Source organism: Acinonyx jubatus, chromosome A3 (assembly GCF_027475565.1).
Source record: "Acinonyx jubatus isolate Ajub_Pintada_27869175 chromosome A3, VMU_Ajub_asm_v1.0, whole genome shotgun sequence".
Lineage (NCBI taxonomy): Eukaryota > Metazoa > Chordata > Mammalia > Carnivora > Felidae > Acinonyx > Acinonyx jubatus.
In genome coordinates, this window is record NC_069388.1 from 5,891,387 (window position 1) to 5,906,436 (window position 15,050).

The 15,050-nt window shown below is 55.8% G+C and overlaps 1 protein-coding gene across 2 annotated transcripts in view; it reads left to right on the top strand.

Moving 5' to 3' along the window:
- BMP7 (bone morphogenetic protein 7) overlaps positions 1–15,050 on the top strand; it is a 90,523-nt gene that overhangs the window by 22,285 nt on the left and 53,188 nt on the right. For both annotated transcript variants that reach the window (XM_053199788.1, XM_027046860.2), the window contains exon 2: positions 10,058–10,250. In XM_053199788.1, coding sequence (XP_053055763.1) covers positions 10,058–10,250 — 193 coding nt within the window. The remainder of the gene's footprint in view (positions 1–10,057; positions 10,251–15,050) is intronic.

The following is a 15,050-nucleotide window of genomic DNA, read 5'->3' on the forward strand; positions in this document are numbered from 1 at the left end:
CCGTGTGGTCCAGCCTTCCAGCAAACTGCCCAGCCCTGGTGTGGTCCAGCCTTTGCACACCTCACCTACACCATCCTGTGTGCAGCGGTCACCGTGGATGGCTCTGTGGTTCGGTCCAAGTACTGGGCTTTAGAGAAGCTTTTATTTTGAAAGGGAGATGGGAGCCCAGCGTGAAGGAAACGCACAACAGTCTCTTCCTTAGCTGCACCTGCACGGCGGGGGCCTAATGAGTTTGGGTTGATGGAGCCCAGACCTCAGGAAGGATTATAAATTCTCATTTGATTTGATTTGCTTCTAAAATACCTTAAGCCAGCTGTATGTGCCCAGCTGACCCTGGAGTCTTTGGCTGCTTTGGGGCAAGGTCTGGAGAGGCTCCCTCCTGTCCCAAAGCAGCTCCTCTCCCCAGTAGTGGCCGCCCTGGGTGGGGGTGGGGGACTGCTGTGGTTAGGGCACATGTGTCCCCCTCCACCCCCTGCCTCTGTGACCTTGAATTCTCGAAAGGCCCCGTAACTGGAGGCCCCTTAATGTCTCCATTTTACAGAGGGGCAAGCTGAGCCTCCCAGAGATGGGTTAACTTGTCCTGAGTCCCTGCCGGTGGTTGGCAGAGCCTGTGTTCGAACCCGTGTCCCCCCCCTCCCCAGACCCAGTTATTTATTGCTCTTGAGCTGAGTGAGGCGAGGGTGCCGGCTGGGGAGGTTTCTGAAGACTCTTCGCTGAGATACTGGAGAACCTGCCAAGAGTCAGGCAAGCGACAGCAGATGCGACAGTGGAGAACAACCAAATAGTGACAGCTAACATCGGTCAGGACCTCTCTGGGTGGTGGCATTCTACACACAGCCTCTGTCCTGCGGTTCTTAAAGTGGGGCCCCCAGACGGCCAGTATCTCCTGAGAATGTGTTAGGAATGCCGGTTCTTAGGCTCCACCCCAGACCCCCTGAATTACAAATGCCAGTGATCTCTGTGTTAATGAGCTCCCTGGTAATTCTGGAGCGCACTGGAGTTGGCCAGTCCCTGGTCTATTTTGAGCCAACAGCAACCCGATGAAGGGTTGATTGATTGATCGATTGATTGGTTTTTGACAGAGAGAAAGAAAGAGAGCGTAAGTGGGGGAGGAGAAGAGAGAGAGGAAGAGGGAGAATCCCAAGCAGGCGCCACACTGTCAGCACAGAGCCTGACATGGGGCTCGATCCCATGAGCTGGGAGATCGTGACCTGAGCCAAAATCAAGAGTCGGACGCTTAACCGACTGAACCGCCCAGGCACCCAGAATTAAGTATTTCTAGAGCTCTCCCATTGTACAGCTCCACGGTTGAAACCTGTTAACGTTCTGTTGCTCAGTGTGTATACTCTTGGAGTTAAAACCTAGAAGAGGAGACCGTTAATAAACAGGTCAGCAGGCCCATCAAAATAATCAGCAGTTCAGTTCTAGGCGGGAAAGAACGGGGCAGGTGGGGGAGGGGAGGTTAAGGGATGTTAAGCCCCGTGGGGCTGTGACCATGGAGACGAGCCCAGCTCTGCACGAGGGAAGGGGCTGGGGTGCCAGGGTGACCTAGAGCAAAGACAGAACCCAGAGCCGCGGAGACACCAGCTTCCGTCCCAGGCCTCGCACACAACTCAAGGATTAACCTCTCCCCGTCTCCGTGGCATTTTTCACAATGGGGGTGTCTTTGAGCTGGGGGGAAAAAACCTCCTCTTGTACCTCCGAGAACATGTGTCAGACCCTGGTTTGCAGTGAGCTTTACACATCGTCTTGGTGCTCTAAGAAGCCAGCACACCGATACGGCGAAGCATGGCTGTCCAATAGAACCTTCTTCCGGGACGGAAACGCTCTGCGTCTGTGCTGCCCGATACGGGAGCTGCTAGCTTCACGTGGCCGTTTAGAGTCAGATGAATCACGCTAGAATAAATGGAAGCCTTCAGGTCCCAGCAGCACCAGCCACGTGTCAAGGTGCTCCGCGTAGACACCTGTGGGTTAGTGGCAGTCATATCGGAAGCACAGACACAGAGGTCAAGCGTAGAGGCGTGAGGTTGAACCCTTATAGGTCAAAACTGGTAGAACGTTGGCAACTTTCCATGGTACGGCCCTGATGGGAGTGCAGGGAGGGGGCGAGACCGATGAAATCCGTCCCCTCGTTCTGCAGGGAAAAGCCGAGGTCCAGGGTGCCTGGGGTCCCGCTCACCTAGCTGAGAGCCCGGATGGGGCCAAACCCCGGGGTTCCTGACTCTCTTAGGAGTCGTTTGTCTGTTTGCTCAGGGAGTCTCAACTCGGCATGATTGACACTTGGGGCCGGACCATTCCCTGAAGGGGTGGGGGGCTGTGCTGTGCGTTGCAGGATGTTTAGCAATGTCCCTGGGCTCCACCCACTAGCTGCCAGTGGCAAATACCCCGTCAGTTGTGGCAAAACAAAAACGAATCCAAGCGTTGCCCAATATCCCTCGGTGGGGTTGAGGGGAGGACAGAATGACCGCGGTTGAGAATAACCAGTCGAGCCGAAAACAGCGAACGGTTTCCCTTCTGTGCCTCCGCTCGCAATTGAACCAGGAATGGGATCTGGGGACCCGGAGACCCCCGGGGGGCTGGCTGCCTCCCTCCGCGGAGCTGGGGCGCCCACGAATGAGGGCTGGCCGCCTGGGTTTACGGCAGAAGGCTCGACATGTGCTTACAGCCCATTTTTCTTTCCAGCTCCACCAGCGTCTGGGTCTTTTTAGGCAAATAACTGGCTTCAGCCCTAGAGATAATTAAACCCATCTTTTCTCCCTCTCCCCGCCCCATCCCCTAAACCCTTTGGTCCATTCAATTCACAATGATAACATTGTTCGAGCAACACTGAGCACATGTTGACATTGAAGTGTTTAATCTTGCGGTACAGTAATTCCCCTGCCCCACCCCCACCCCACATCTGTGCCGCGCACGATGACAAATGCCTGGCCTGCCAGCGGCCTCGCCTCCGCGCCTGGGTCTCTGGGCATCTAACAAGGAGGCAGTGTCTCCAAAGACCCTCTCGGAGCGCCCGGCGCTGGGACCCCAGGTGGTCTCCTCGGCAGCCCAAGTATTTGGTGGAAAGTTCGAGAGTTGAAGCAGCGGTTTCGGGGGCGGGGAGACAATGCTGCTTGTGTGCCCTCCGCCAGGCGGGGGGCTAGGGAGGGACGATGGGGAGACGGGCCAGTCTTGGAGCTGTCGGCCTCTCTCGGGGGCGGCCCTGGCCTTGGGCAGGAGCCGAACTTGCAAACTGGAGAGGGACCCGAGTGGGATGCGGTCTTCACCCGCCGAGCTTAGCGTGTAAGGAGGCGGATGTGGCGAACTTGCTGTGCTTCCGAGCTGTGTCCTTACCTGATGATCTCCGCAGCTGTGCGGGCAGTGGCCGTGTCCAGCGTCAGGGAGGGGGTCCTGCGGCCGGTGATGCGGGCACCAAGTGGGTGTTCGGACCGGCTGTGTGGCTCTGGGGAAGCGACTTGACCTCTCTGAGCCTTATCGTCTTCATCTGTAGAATGGACCTGATTCACGTGCCTGCCGCTGAGTAGGGCTTCGATAGGGGTCCCGTGAGATCCTGTGTGTGACCCCTGTGACGCGCCATCCAGGCCCGCGGGAGGGCCTGTGTACTTGTGGCCGTCCACCCCACTGCCATCCGCCTGGCTGCTGTCAAAACGGAACGCCAGAAGACAACAAGTCGACCCTTCCTGGCGAGGACCTGCAGAGACCGGAGCCCTTGAGTTCGGTTGGTGGGACCATAGGACGATGCAGGCTCCGTGGAAAACGGTACGACAGTCCCTCGAAAAATGAAAAATATAGTTACCGAGGCTCCTGGGTAGTCAGTCGGTTATGCGTCCGACTCTTGGTTTCTGCTCAGGTCACGATCTCGCGGTCCGTGAGTTCGAGCCCCGCGTCGGGCTCTGGGCTGACGGCTCGGAGCCCGGAGACTGCTTCGGATTCTGGGTCTCCGTCTCTCTCTGCCCCTCCCCCGTTCATTGCTGTGTCTCTCTCTGCCTCAAAACTAAATAAACATTAAAAAAGTTTTTTTAAAAAGATGGTGAATCTTATGTATATTTTAAAACATTAAATGATTAATATTAAATTACATTGAGTTACAATGAAATAATACAATCTATAAATAAAGATAATTAATACTAATAATGTATTACTTACTGTTTTTAGTACTAAATATTAAACATAAAATTTAAAAAGTGATAGGCATTACCTAGCTCAGGGATTAGGCAGGGGACAGAGCTTCGACCTAACTGGGCTTTTATCGGCGTTTCTCGAATCTCAGGACAATGGAGCGCTCTCCCACACCCCGCTGGGGCGGTCACAGCGGTCAAGGAGCATTTGTTGAACGAGTACATTGGGGTGCGAGGAGACGCTGAGCTATTCTCCTGGAAGCGTGTATCACTTTACGCTTTTGCGTGCTATTCCTTTACTGTGCGTTCCGGACAGTGCCCTGTCTTCTTCTGGAACAGTTGCACAGCCGAGTGCCAACCGTCGTGTTACTAAGAGAACCTTTTCCTCTGGGAGTAGTTGGGTACGCCTGTTCCACTTTCTAGAGCTCCCGATTTCTGCCTTGGGCAGCTTTTCAGACTCCATCACCTCGCCGGGTAAATCTTCGAATGAATGTAGAGCCATCCTGGAAGTTGACATGCCCAAGGCTTCCGGGCCACCGGTTGCCTTCCGACAGCTGCCTTGGTAACAGTCAGCTCCAAGGAGTTCTGGATGTGTGACAGAACCTTCCGGGTGAAGTGTATCCCTGTAGGAAGGAAAGGAGCCTGGGTTGGAAGTTTTAGAGTCAGGTCAGGATGGGGGAGGTTTCTGACACATGGGATCTCGGGCAGTCAAGCGTCCTTGAAAAGTCAGTTCTAGCTTCTGGTTATATTGTGGACTCTTGATTGGTTCTCTTGCCTCCCGGAGCGTCATCTTTATTGAAGAGGCTCGGAACTGGAGATCTTTGGACCAGTCTGTCTCCTCTGCCGCGCGGTGCCCTTCCCTGTCCTCTGGGGCTGCTTGTCCCCATCCTTCTTCAAGACTGGATTCACCGTCTTCCGTGTGAAGAACTCCCTCATACGTAAACAAATGCACTGGGGTTTACGAACAGAAACTAAAACGAACTGTTCCTCTGGGGGCTGTGTCTCATTTGGCCCCGTTGCCGTTACCCCCACATTCTTGACATGGGAACAGTCACGTGCATCTACCGAAGACCAGCGATTACCTGCCCGCTGATCTGCTGTCCTGCGTCAGAGTGTTTCCCCAACAGAAACGTGTTCGCCAAAAGGCACGTACCAGGATGTTCCTCAAAGCAGGGTGTGTAACAGCCCCAGACTGGAAACTACCCTCAAAGAGGAGACAGGGGCCTGTACCCACAACGGGGTTCGATACAGCAGTGCAGACGAATGACCCATGACTACACACAGCCACACGGGGGGAGGCTGAGTGAAGGACGCAGACGGGTAAGCACCCAGCCAGCTGCGTGAGTCTGCGTGTCGGGTGTCGCGACCGTGGTCACCTGCATGGGGCAGAGGTGTTCCCTGACGTGTCAGCGGGTGGTGAGAAGGGCCCCCCGGGCGGGTGGCTTCCTGTTCCCACCTGCCTCTGCTAAACAGATAAATGTCCATAAACACTGACATTCTCCCACCCAGAATTACCCCTCCCAGGACCAGCGTGGGGGTTATTAATTCCAGCCTTTTGTAAAAGGACACGAGAATCGGCTTTGGGGAATGGTGTTTCCCGGAATCCGTTTTCTTTGGACTTCTCTCTTGGTCTCGGAGATCTGGGCCCTTTTCATCTTTGGAAGATGAAAGTCTTGGTTAATGCCCGGGAGCTCCCTTAGCCGGTGGGGTGCTGGAGTGCAGAGGTCAGTGCAGAAAAAGCTAGATTCCTAGGCTCTGGGTTCCCTTTGGAAAGCTTTTCTGTATGGGCAAAGGGAGATAACAACTCTAGGCAGTTATTTCAAAACCCAGGTCTTGGGTAATCAAGAATGGTGACGTAACAAGGAAATGTGAAGACGTATTTACTCCCTCAAAGCACATGCATTTCTCTGCTTTCGTGGCGAGAGCTGAACCGTCTTGACCCCTGAGATCGAAATGGTGTAGATTCTGTGCTGTGGGGTGACTGCTGTGTAAAATGGAAGCCTTGGAAATGCGAGATTGGGAGTTTGGTTTGGACTTTGAATTATTAACTGCTCTTTTTTTGGGGGGGGGGGAATGACTGTTCTTTCTTTGATAAATCACAAAGTTATTTCTAAAACCCACGATGCCGTGGTCTTAGGAAGCACAGGAGGTCCATGTGGTTTATGCTGCTCATTGCCCTGAAATAATTTGCTCAGAAAGCCGCCTGAAAGGGCCTGCAAATGTTTGCAACAAATGTAGCCAGACGCTCGGTGCCTGTATCGTTTTAACAAAAAAGAAACCGTATAACCCTGATCGCTTCACTGTCTTCACAGGTAAGATGCATTTTTATCTTAGACGTTTAAAAGGTTTTGTGTGCACCTGCTGCCTAGATTGAGCTTTGTGATTATGCATCAGTCTTTTCTCTCCTTGTTTGGGGGTGACTTTAGTGATGGCACCTGTGTTCGTGTCGTGCTTATTCGCACATGTCTTTAGTGTTCGGTCTAACCGCACTCTTTTTCTTTTTAAAAAAAATTTTTTTTTCAACGTTTTTATTTATTTTTGGGACAGAGAGAAACAGAGCATGAACGGGGGAGGGGCAGAGAGAGAGGGAGACCCAGAATCAGAAACAGGCTCCAGGCTCCGAGCCATCAGCCCAGAGCCTGACGCGGGGCTCGAACTCACGGACCGCGAGATCGTGACCTGGCTGAAGTCGGACGCTTAACTGACTGCGTCACCAAGGCGCCCCACCGCACTCTTTTTCAAATACAGTTGTCAGGTACCCACACGCGCATAAGGCTCCTTCTGCACCGACCGTCGTTCCCTCGGCTCATTGTTTGAGAGGCCCAGGACGTGAATTGGTTCCGTGTGCCCAGCATTGCTGTTAGGTGCTGACTCTGGACAGCTCAGCGAGAAAGGGCCGTTCTCATTATTATCCCCGGGGCAAGGGGAGGCATGCAGAGGTTAGGGAACGCGGTCAAGACCACACAGCTGATAGACACAGCTGAGATTTGAGCTGAGCTCACCTGGTTCCAGAGTGGGCTTCCGGAGGCCAGCCACTCACTTCACTTGTAATCTTGGGCAAGTCCCCGAGCCTCCGGTTCCTCATCTGTAAAATGGGGATCCACCCTGCCTCACCAGAGTCGATCAGATGATGCCGGAAAGTGCCCAGAGCTGGTGCTTCGTGAATACTGCTTTTTGTGTGTGTGTGTGCTTCTGGGTTCTTCAGGCATCTTTGCTGCAAGCTGGGGGTTCTGCACCCACGTTCTCTGGGGGAGGACAGAGGCCGATGGTTGGAAATGGAGACTTGATCTGTGCAGTCTGTCGGCATGGGGGGAGGGAGGGGGGCTGTGGAATGCGCCTCTCATATTCCATAGCCCCATGGGACTTAAATAGGACTGTGTAAGGGGACATTTCAGGGGCGCCTGGGTGGCTCAGTCGGTTGAGCGTCTGACTTCGGCTCAGGTCATGATCTCGCGGTTTGTGGGTTCGAGCCCTGCGTCAGGCTCTGTGCTGACAGCTCGGAGCCTGGAGCCTGCTTCCGATTCTGTGTCTCCCTCTCTCTCTCTCTCTCTCTCTGCCTCTCCCCCACTCGCATTCTGTCTCTCTCTCTCAAAATAAATAAACAAGCTTTAAAAAAAAAAAGATAGAGGGGCGCCTGGGTGGCTCAGTCGGTTGAGCATCCGACTTCGGCTCAGGTCGTGATCTCACGGTTCGTGAGTTCGAGCCCTGTGTCGGGCTCTGTGCTGACAGCTCAGAGCCTGGAGCCTGCTTCCGGTTCTGTGTCTCCCTTTCTCTCTGCCCCTCCTCTGCTTGGGCTCTCTCTCTGTTTCTCAAAAATAAATTAAAAAAAAAGAAGGCGAGTACAAAAGAATACATACCATGTGAATCCCTGTTTATGATATTCAAAAACAAGGAAAACCAGCCTGTGGCTTGAGAAGTTGGGGGGAGCAGAGGGGTGCTGGGGGGTGATGCTCTGTCGAGCTGGGAGGAGCTCCGTGGGGAGGTTCACCTTGACCGTGTGCAGAACCGCACACACGGTTCGAGCGCGTTCCGGACGCGTGCTGTCACGCAATGAGAATGTTCTGACAACAGGCACAGGAATTGGTCTTGCGGGGCTGTTGGCTCAGCCACTGAGATGCGTGGCTGGGATTTGGTGGGGCCTGGGTTCGAGTCCCGGCTCTTTGGCCCCGGGCAGGCCACCCCACACCTCTTGGGTCTCAGGTGCCTTCCCTGCCAATGTGGCATTGTGCCCACTTCCTTGGGTGACCTGAAGGTTGAATGAGCTAGAGGACCGGCCCTGGGCATTTCCCTAGTGACAGAGTCGAGGGTCTTTGCTGTGCCCCCTCCCGAAGCTCCCGTGGTCCCCAGTGGGCTGTACTTCCTAGAAGCTACCACAAAGACCCCTCCCTCCCCACTTCCGCATAGATCAGAGTTGGGGGACTGGTGACGCGTGCCCATCACCATTGTTTGCCACCCAGCTCAGCCTTGCCCGTAGACCGGGTCAGAAAGGAAATGTTCTACAGATCCAGTGGTTTCTGGAGAGGTCATTCCTGTGGCCAGCTCTGCACATGTGGCCTAAGATTCCAGCACCTGCTGTTCAGGGGTCACCTTCCCGAGATCTCTCCAGTGACAGGGTCACTCCTGTGCCCAGCCAGAGTCCCCTGGCCTTGAGGGCTGCTCCTGATGAGTGGATCATTCCTCAACACCCCTGCCCCCATCGCAGTATCTTTTAGAACTACTATTAAGGTTTAAAACAGATTTTTTTTTTTTTAACGGAGATCTGTAGGAAGGGTCTTTGGGCTGCCACTGTTGGGGACCTTCTTCCTCAAAGGCGTTCACGTCCTGCTCGCAGCCGGGGTAGCCCTGACCCAGCCTGAGAGCTTCTAGAGTTCATTAACCCAAAGCTCTAGATGAAGCTGGTGTGTTTCTCCCCTCTTCTGGCCAAGCCGGTTCCACTATTTTCCCTGCCTGTCTGGTCTCTCCCCACCCCTCCCCTGTTCCATTTTGGACCAGAGGATGCGTGCACTTTGGGAATCACAGGTCCACTCCCAGAAACACCCATTTTGGGCTTGTATCATTGGGGCGTTTATTATTGATGCAGCGGGTGTCATACCCGAGGCTAGGATCACCGCCAGAATAAAGCAGAAGCACCGAGGCCTTTGCCTTACTTTATCCGGAAGCCATTTTCAAAAGCCACGTCCCCTGACCTTTCCGTTCACCTCTTTTTTCTGCTTTCACTCTAAGGCTGTGGTGGTAAACCCTGGTAGCCGTTAGAAACATCTGGGGTGGGGCGCCTGGGTGGCTCAGTCGCTGAAGGATCTGACTTTGGCTCAGGTCACGATCTCGTGGGTTCGAGCCCCGCGTCGGGCTCTGTGCGGACAGCTCGGAGCCTGGAGCCTGCTTCCGATTCTGTCTCTGTCTCTCTCTGCCCCTCCTCCCTCCCCCTGCTCGCATACTCACGTGCACTCTTTCTCTCAAATATAAATAGACATTAACACCCCCCCCCCCCAAAATAAACACTCCTGCTTATGAGAATTCGGTTACTTAACTCTCACAACAACCCCCGAAGGAGGACTATTGTCCTTATTTTTAGATGAGGAAATCGAGGTCCAGAGAGATGACTTGGTACCTCGTGCAGGCCAGCTCCTTAGCGGCAGAGCCCGGATTTGAACGCAAGCCTGAGCTCCCGTGAACCCGAGTCTGTCCAGGGTCCCTGGGACGGCTGGGTCTGTGCCCCACTCTCCCCAGCGGGTTGATGGAGAGTCATTGCTGTCGCTCAAGGCGACCATACGGTCTGTGGCTGCGGCCCCACCCCCACCCCCACCCCGGCTGCACCAGGTCAGCGGGAACGGGCAGGTGGCACCCGGGGGGCCCGGCAGTGGGCCGGCTGGGACGCTGAGCCACGAGCGTGAGAGCCAGCTACTAACGAGCTTTCGGTGCCCGTGTGCTTTCTTCCTTTCTAGTGGAGCACGACAAAGAGTTCTTCCACCCACGTTACCACCACCGGGAGTTCCGGTTTGATCTTTCCAAGATCCCAGAAGGGGAAGCCGTGACCGCAGCCGAATTCCGCATCTACAAGGACTACATCCGGGAACGCTTCGATAATGAGACGTTCCGGATCAGCGTTTACCAGGTGCTTCAGGAGCACTTGGGCAGGTGGGTGCTGTGACGGGTCCCCGGGAGGCGTCCTGAGCTTCCCTCAGTGGCAGAGGAAGACGGGGGGTGGCGGCCAGGGGACGGGGCCAGTTTGGGGCAGGGGGCAGTCGCGGCTGCTTCCGTCACGGGTCACCAGCCGTGTGCCAGGCCCCCTCCACGGAATGTATTTTTTCAAGAAAGTTTATGGTGTATGTCGCTGTGTCTTAAAACTAGCCCCTGTCAGCAAATTGAGTTAGGAATCGGAGACAGCCAGGTGAGCCGCGTGGGTATTTATGGAGGGTCTGGGTCTGGCATGCGTTCATGGGCACCGAGGGGACGGGGGTAGGGAAGAGGGAGAAACATTTTGGAGGGAGGCCTACCCTGTGCCTCACTGCGAACCCCAGCCCATGATGTCAGGCAAGCAATGAAGGTGGCCATTTGTAATAAAATGTTAGGGGAGCAGAACCTAAGTAACCAGGCAGAGAATCACGAAGTCAGGAACCAAAATGTTGCATTGATTTAGTTTTGAGGTCTCCCGGGGGGTAAGAAGGCTGAGAGATGGGCTGGAGCATTGAACAAGGACATAATGGGCTCCCGAGGTGGATGTGACCCAGGCGGTGACACCCAGCAGTTGGCTTTCAAGATGTCTCAGGCTGGCAGACTTTTATCGTCTTTTATCGTCGCCCGGTGCCATTTCGTCAGTATCTAATGAAGGAATTCATGGCGCCTCCTGAGGGACAGCCCTTATTCGCATGTGCAGCGGGAATGGGGACCTGTCACCACACTAGGGACCTAGGAACCATCACCACCTCCCCAAGCACCGCCATGTTAGGGGTCGTCTTAAACACTAAGAAAACCGAACTCTTCTTTCTTATTTCCACTGGTTTGCATGTGTAACCTCATTCCACGTGCATCGTAGCCCTCCGGGATGGGGACTTCTCAGTGACGTGGGGAGAATTAAGAGCTGAGAGCAAAGGGTGTGCCGTTTCCCCCCACCACCCAGAGAGAAAGTGGCCAAATTAGGGCTTGAGCCGGCGGGGTGGTATACAGAAAGTGTTTCTTTTGAAGATACAGGTTTGAGTAGCTAAGACGCGCGGACATCATAAAATTCAGACGCGAGAAAAGCAACGAACGTGAACATTGAAGCTCCCGCCCAGCTCTGAGTCCCAGGGGCCCGTCTCTCAGGCAGCCTCAAGTTCAGTGCCGTGAGCTTCCTTGAATCCGCAAACACGTGTGTGCGAGAGTGTGTGTCTTTCCAGGGGGCGTCTCTTCATATTCTCCCTCCTGCACCTTGCTTTCTTCGCCTCACAGCAAGCCTTGGGCGATCCTGGTTGCGTTCACACAGAACGTCCTTTTACTCTCTGCCACCATGCCGTGAGGGACTTAGCCAGCTTCCGGCATGTGTGTGGCGGGTTCCCCACCTCTCTGTGTTACAGGCGGACGACACGTTTTTTTCAGGGACGCATTATTTCACGTCTGTCGTGTCTGTCGGATACGGTTCTAGAAACGGACTTGTGCGGTCCGAGGGTACACGCATTGGCAACTGATAGGTTTTGCTGAACGGCTGTCCTTGGAGGTCATGTCCGTTTATACCAACCACGTAGGAGAGGAGGCCTGTTTCCCAAGCGCTCAGGACGCCGTCTCTCATCGAACTGTTTGGTCTCTGTCAGTCTGACGGGCGACAAGTCGTATCTCAGTGTGGACGAAACTTGCACTTTAGAGCCCCCACTGGGACGCAGTGCCCTACACGCCGTCCTGGAGGGGACAGTACCAGAAAGGGACGTGGTGTGGCGTGGGGGAGCTGGCACCCGGTCCTGGCAGTCGCCTCCGAATCTGACTGTAGACACTCAGGTGCCCCAGGTAACCCTGACGGCCTGTGCCCTGGCCCCCAGACTCATAGGAAGAAGCGTGGCGTTCATTCTGGGGGTGCGACACACGTTTGCTCCGTTTGCTCACAGATTGCCCCAGGACTCTTGAACAAAACCAGATGTTTGACTTTTCTCGTGAAGGCTGATGAGCCGGAGGCGAGGCAGAGCCGTTGGTCGATAGCGCTCCGTTGCCCCCTTGTGCAGAAACCCCGAGTGAGCCCGGCTCGCTCCCCAGCCCTCCTGGCAGGCCCCCCACACCTGCCTCAGAAATCTCCATCAAGAGGCTTAACCTCCGGCGTGTGGCTGCCCCGAGTGGGTCTGGCTGAGCGCATCCGCGAGGGTTGGAGGCTGGCACCTGTGCTGCTCTTTCTCCGGTCCCCGTGCAGGAGCGCGGTGGCCCTTCCCTGGCTGCCGGTCCCCGGGGGTTCTGGCCGGGATGCCGCCCCTTCTCGTGAGCGGGAAGCTGCTCCAGGACTGCCGGCTCGCACCCTCCGGTGCCGGGCTTGGTGCCAGGGGTGTCGTCACCCGCCGGTCCCTGCACTGCTGGGGGACGCTGGAGGCTGAGAGCGGCAAGCCCGGCTTGACGGGCACGGGACCTCCTTCGTGGAGGTGCGAGGCCCCTGCACTTGGACAGAGACGCGTGAGCCCAGCGATTTGTTGCTTCCACCGCCTTGAGCGTCCAGGTGCCGGCCTCAGAGCTGGACCGTGGGGACGAGCAAGCTCAGATCACGAGGGCAGGGCCCACCTGAATGGTGGCTGAGGAGTGACCTAGGTTTCTGGGCGTCCTGACAGAGTACTGCGAGGACAGTAGAGAAGTCGTCTGAAGTCAAGGCAGGGCCGTGCTCCCTCGGAAGCCTTTGGGAGGTGGCGGGGGGGCCCTTCCCGCCTCTGCCAGCTTCCGGGGGTGGCTCTCCAGTGTCGGTGCCCTTGGCTTCCAGCTGCGTCCATTCCCTCTGCCCTGTTGCCACGTGGCTCTGCTCCTTCACGTGGCACTGTGTGTGTCTCTCTCTCTCTCAGAAGGAAACCAGTCATCTCGAATTAGGGGCCTGCCTTCCTCCAGTATGACCTCATCTTACTCCACGGAGGGTCTGCAAAGACCCCCTTTCCAAACAAGGTCACACTCCTAGGTCCCGGGGGGAGGACGTGAGCGGATACAGTCCTCCCCGCGACGGGGTAGAGAAGGTGGATGGGAAACAAACGGGCCGCGTGGCCTGGCAGAGTGCTAGTGGTCATTGGTGGCCTTGCTGAGCTGGGGATGTTCGAGTGACAGGAAGGATCTGGCCACGGGGAGTGGGAGAGAGCAGGGAGAGTGTCCCAGGGGAACTGCAAAGGCCGTGGTCCTAAGTGAGGGACAAGTGCGGGTCGTGGGGAGGACAGAGGGACGAGATGCTGCCCGGGCAGGTGAGCCACTCAGTCCTCGCTTAATGGAACACGAGCCCTGGCCTCCCATCCCCCCGGCTGCCTGCAGCTGCCCCCCTCTCTGCCTGTCTCAACCTGCTGGCACCGTGGGTACCTGTCCCATCCCGGATTGAGGCTGCTGCCCCCTCGACCCTGGCTTAGCTCTGTGGAGTGGCTCCAGAGGCCCCAGGGGAGGGGAGACGGCCCACGTCGCTGTGGTTGGATGAGGGATGGGTGGGACGGCTGTCCGTGGCTCTCTAGCAGGGGGCCCGGGTGGGCATGGCGGGTTGCCCCCCGACGAGCAGCTTGGCCACAGGCAATCTGTGGGGCTATGAGCCTTGCTTTGGGTCCCCGACTCTGGGGGCGCTTGGCTTGCTGGGAGACCAAGTCCCTTATCAGCAAACGTTTGAGTACCTGCTGTGTGCCGTGCACCGGTGGGAGTAACCAGACCCACGTCCCCGCCTGCTAGGAGCTCACGATCCAGCAGAGGAGATAACATGACAGGTGCAAAGTACCAAATAGGCCGGGAGTGGAGTGACAGGCGTGGGGAGGCAGGGGCTGGGGGGGGGGGGGGCAGGGAAAGGGAATGCTATCTTCAGATTTCCAAATTTCCTTTCCGTACCTGAGACAAGGAGACGAGAGCTCCATTCTCCAGAAGTTAAAAGGTTAAAAAAAAAATTTTTTTAATTATTTATCTCTTTTTCTGGGTGGGTTTTTTTTTTTTTTTTATAATACAGAAGCAAAATGATTCTGTTGTGTAATTCCCCAGGTAGGATGGCCCGGCTAGTAAGAGTGTGGGTTCAAATACCAACACTATCTACCAGTAACCCTTGGGGCCTCAGTTTCTTCCTCTGTACAATGGGGATAGTAATTGCATCTACCTCCCAGGGTTGTGGGGAGGATAAAGTGGGTTAACATACTTATTTATTATTTATTTATTTATATTTTGAGACGGAGATAGAGCATGAGCGGGGGAGGGGCAGAGAGAGGGGGAGACACAGAATCCGAAGCAGGCTCCAGGGTCCGAGTTGTCAGCACCGAGCCCGACGCGGGGCTCGAACCCACGGACCGCGAGATCATGACCTGAGCCAACGTCGGACGCTTAACCGACTGAGCCACCCAGGCGCCCCGACATACGTATTTAGAACATAGTAAGTGCTCAATAAAGGGTCACTGGGTTTAGATCATCACTGCTGCCACCACCATCACCACCTTCTTCACTACGATCACCGTTGTCACAGGGCGACACAGAGAGACCCTCAGAAGAAAACGGGAGCTCCCGGTTTTGGCTGCAGCACACTGCTCCCCCCCCCCCCCACCCCCCCGCCGAATCTCTTAGCTTCGAGGTCTCTGATGGCGATGAAGGCCTGAGCTTGTGTGGAGGCGGGGCCCCTGTTGGCGTTTCCCCAGCTCTGCCGGTGGGGTGGGGTTGGGGACACGCGTGGTCTTCAAGAGCTGATCCCCAGAGGAGCCCAGGTGCTGCCCCTGCCACCCTGCCGTGTGGCCAGCCTGCCCCCTGTGCTGAGGGGTCTGTGGCTTTGCTGCCACCAGCCGC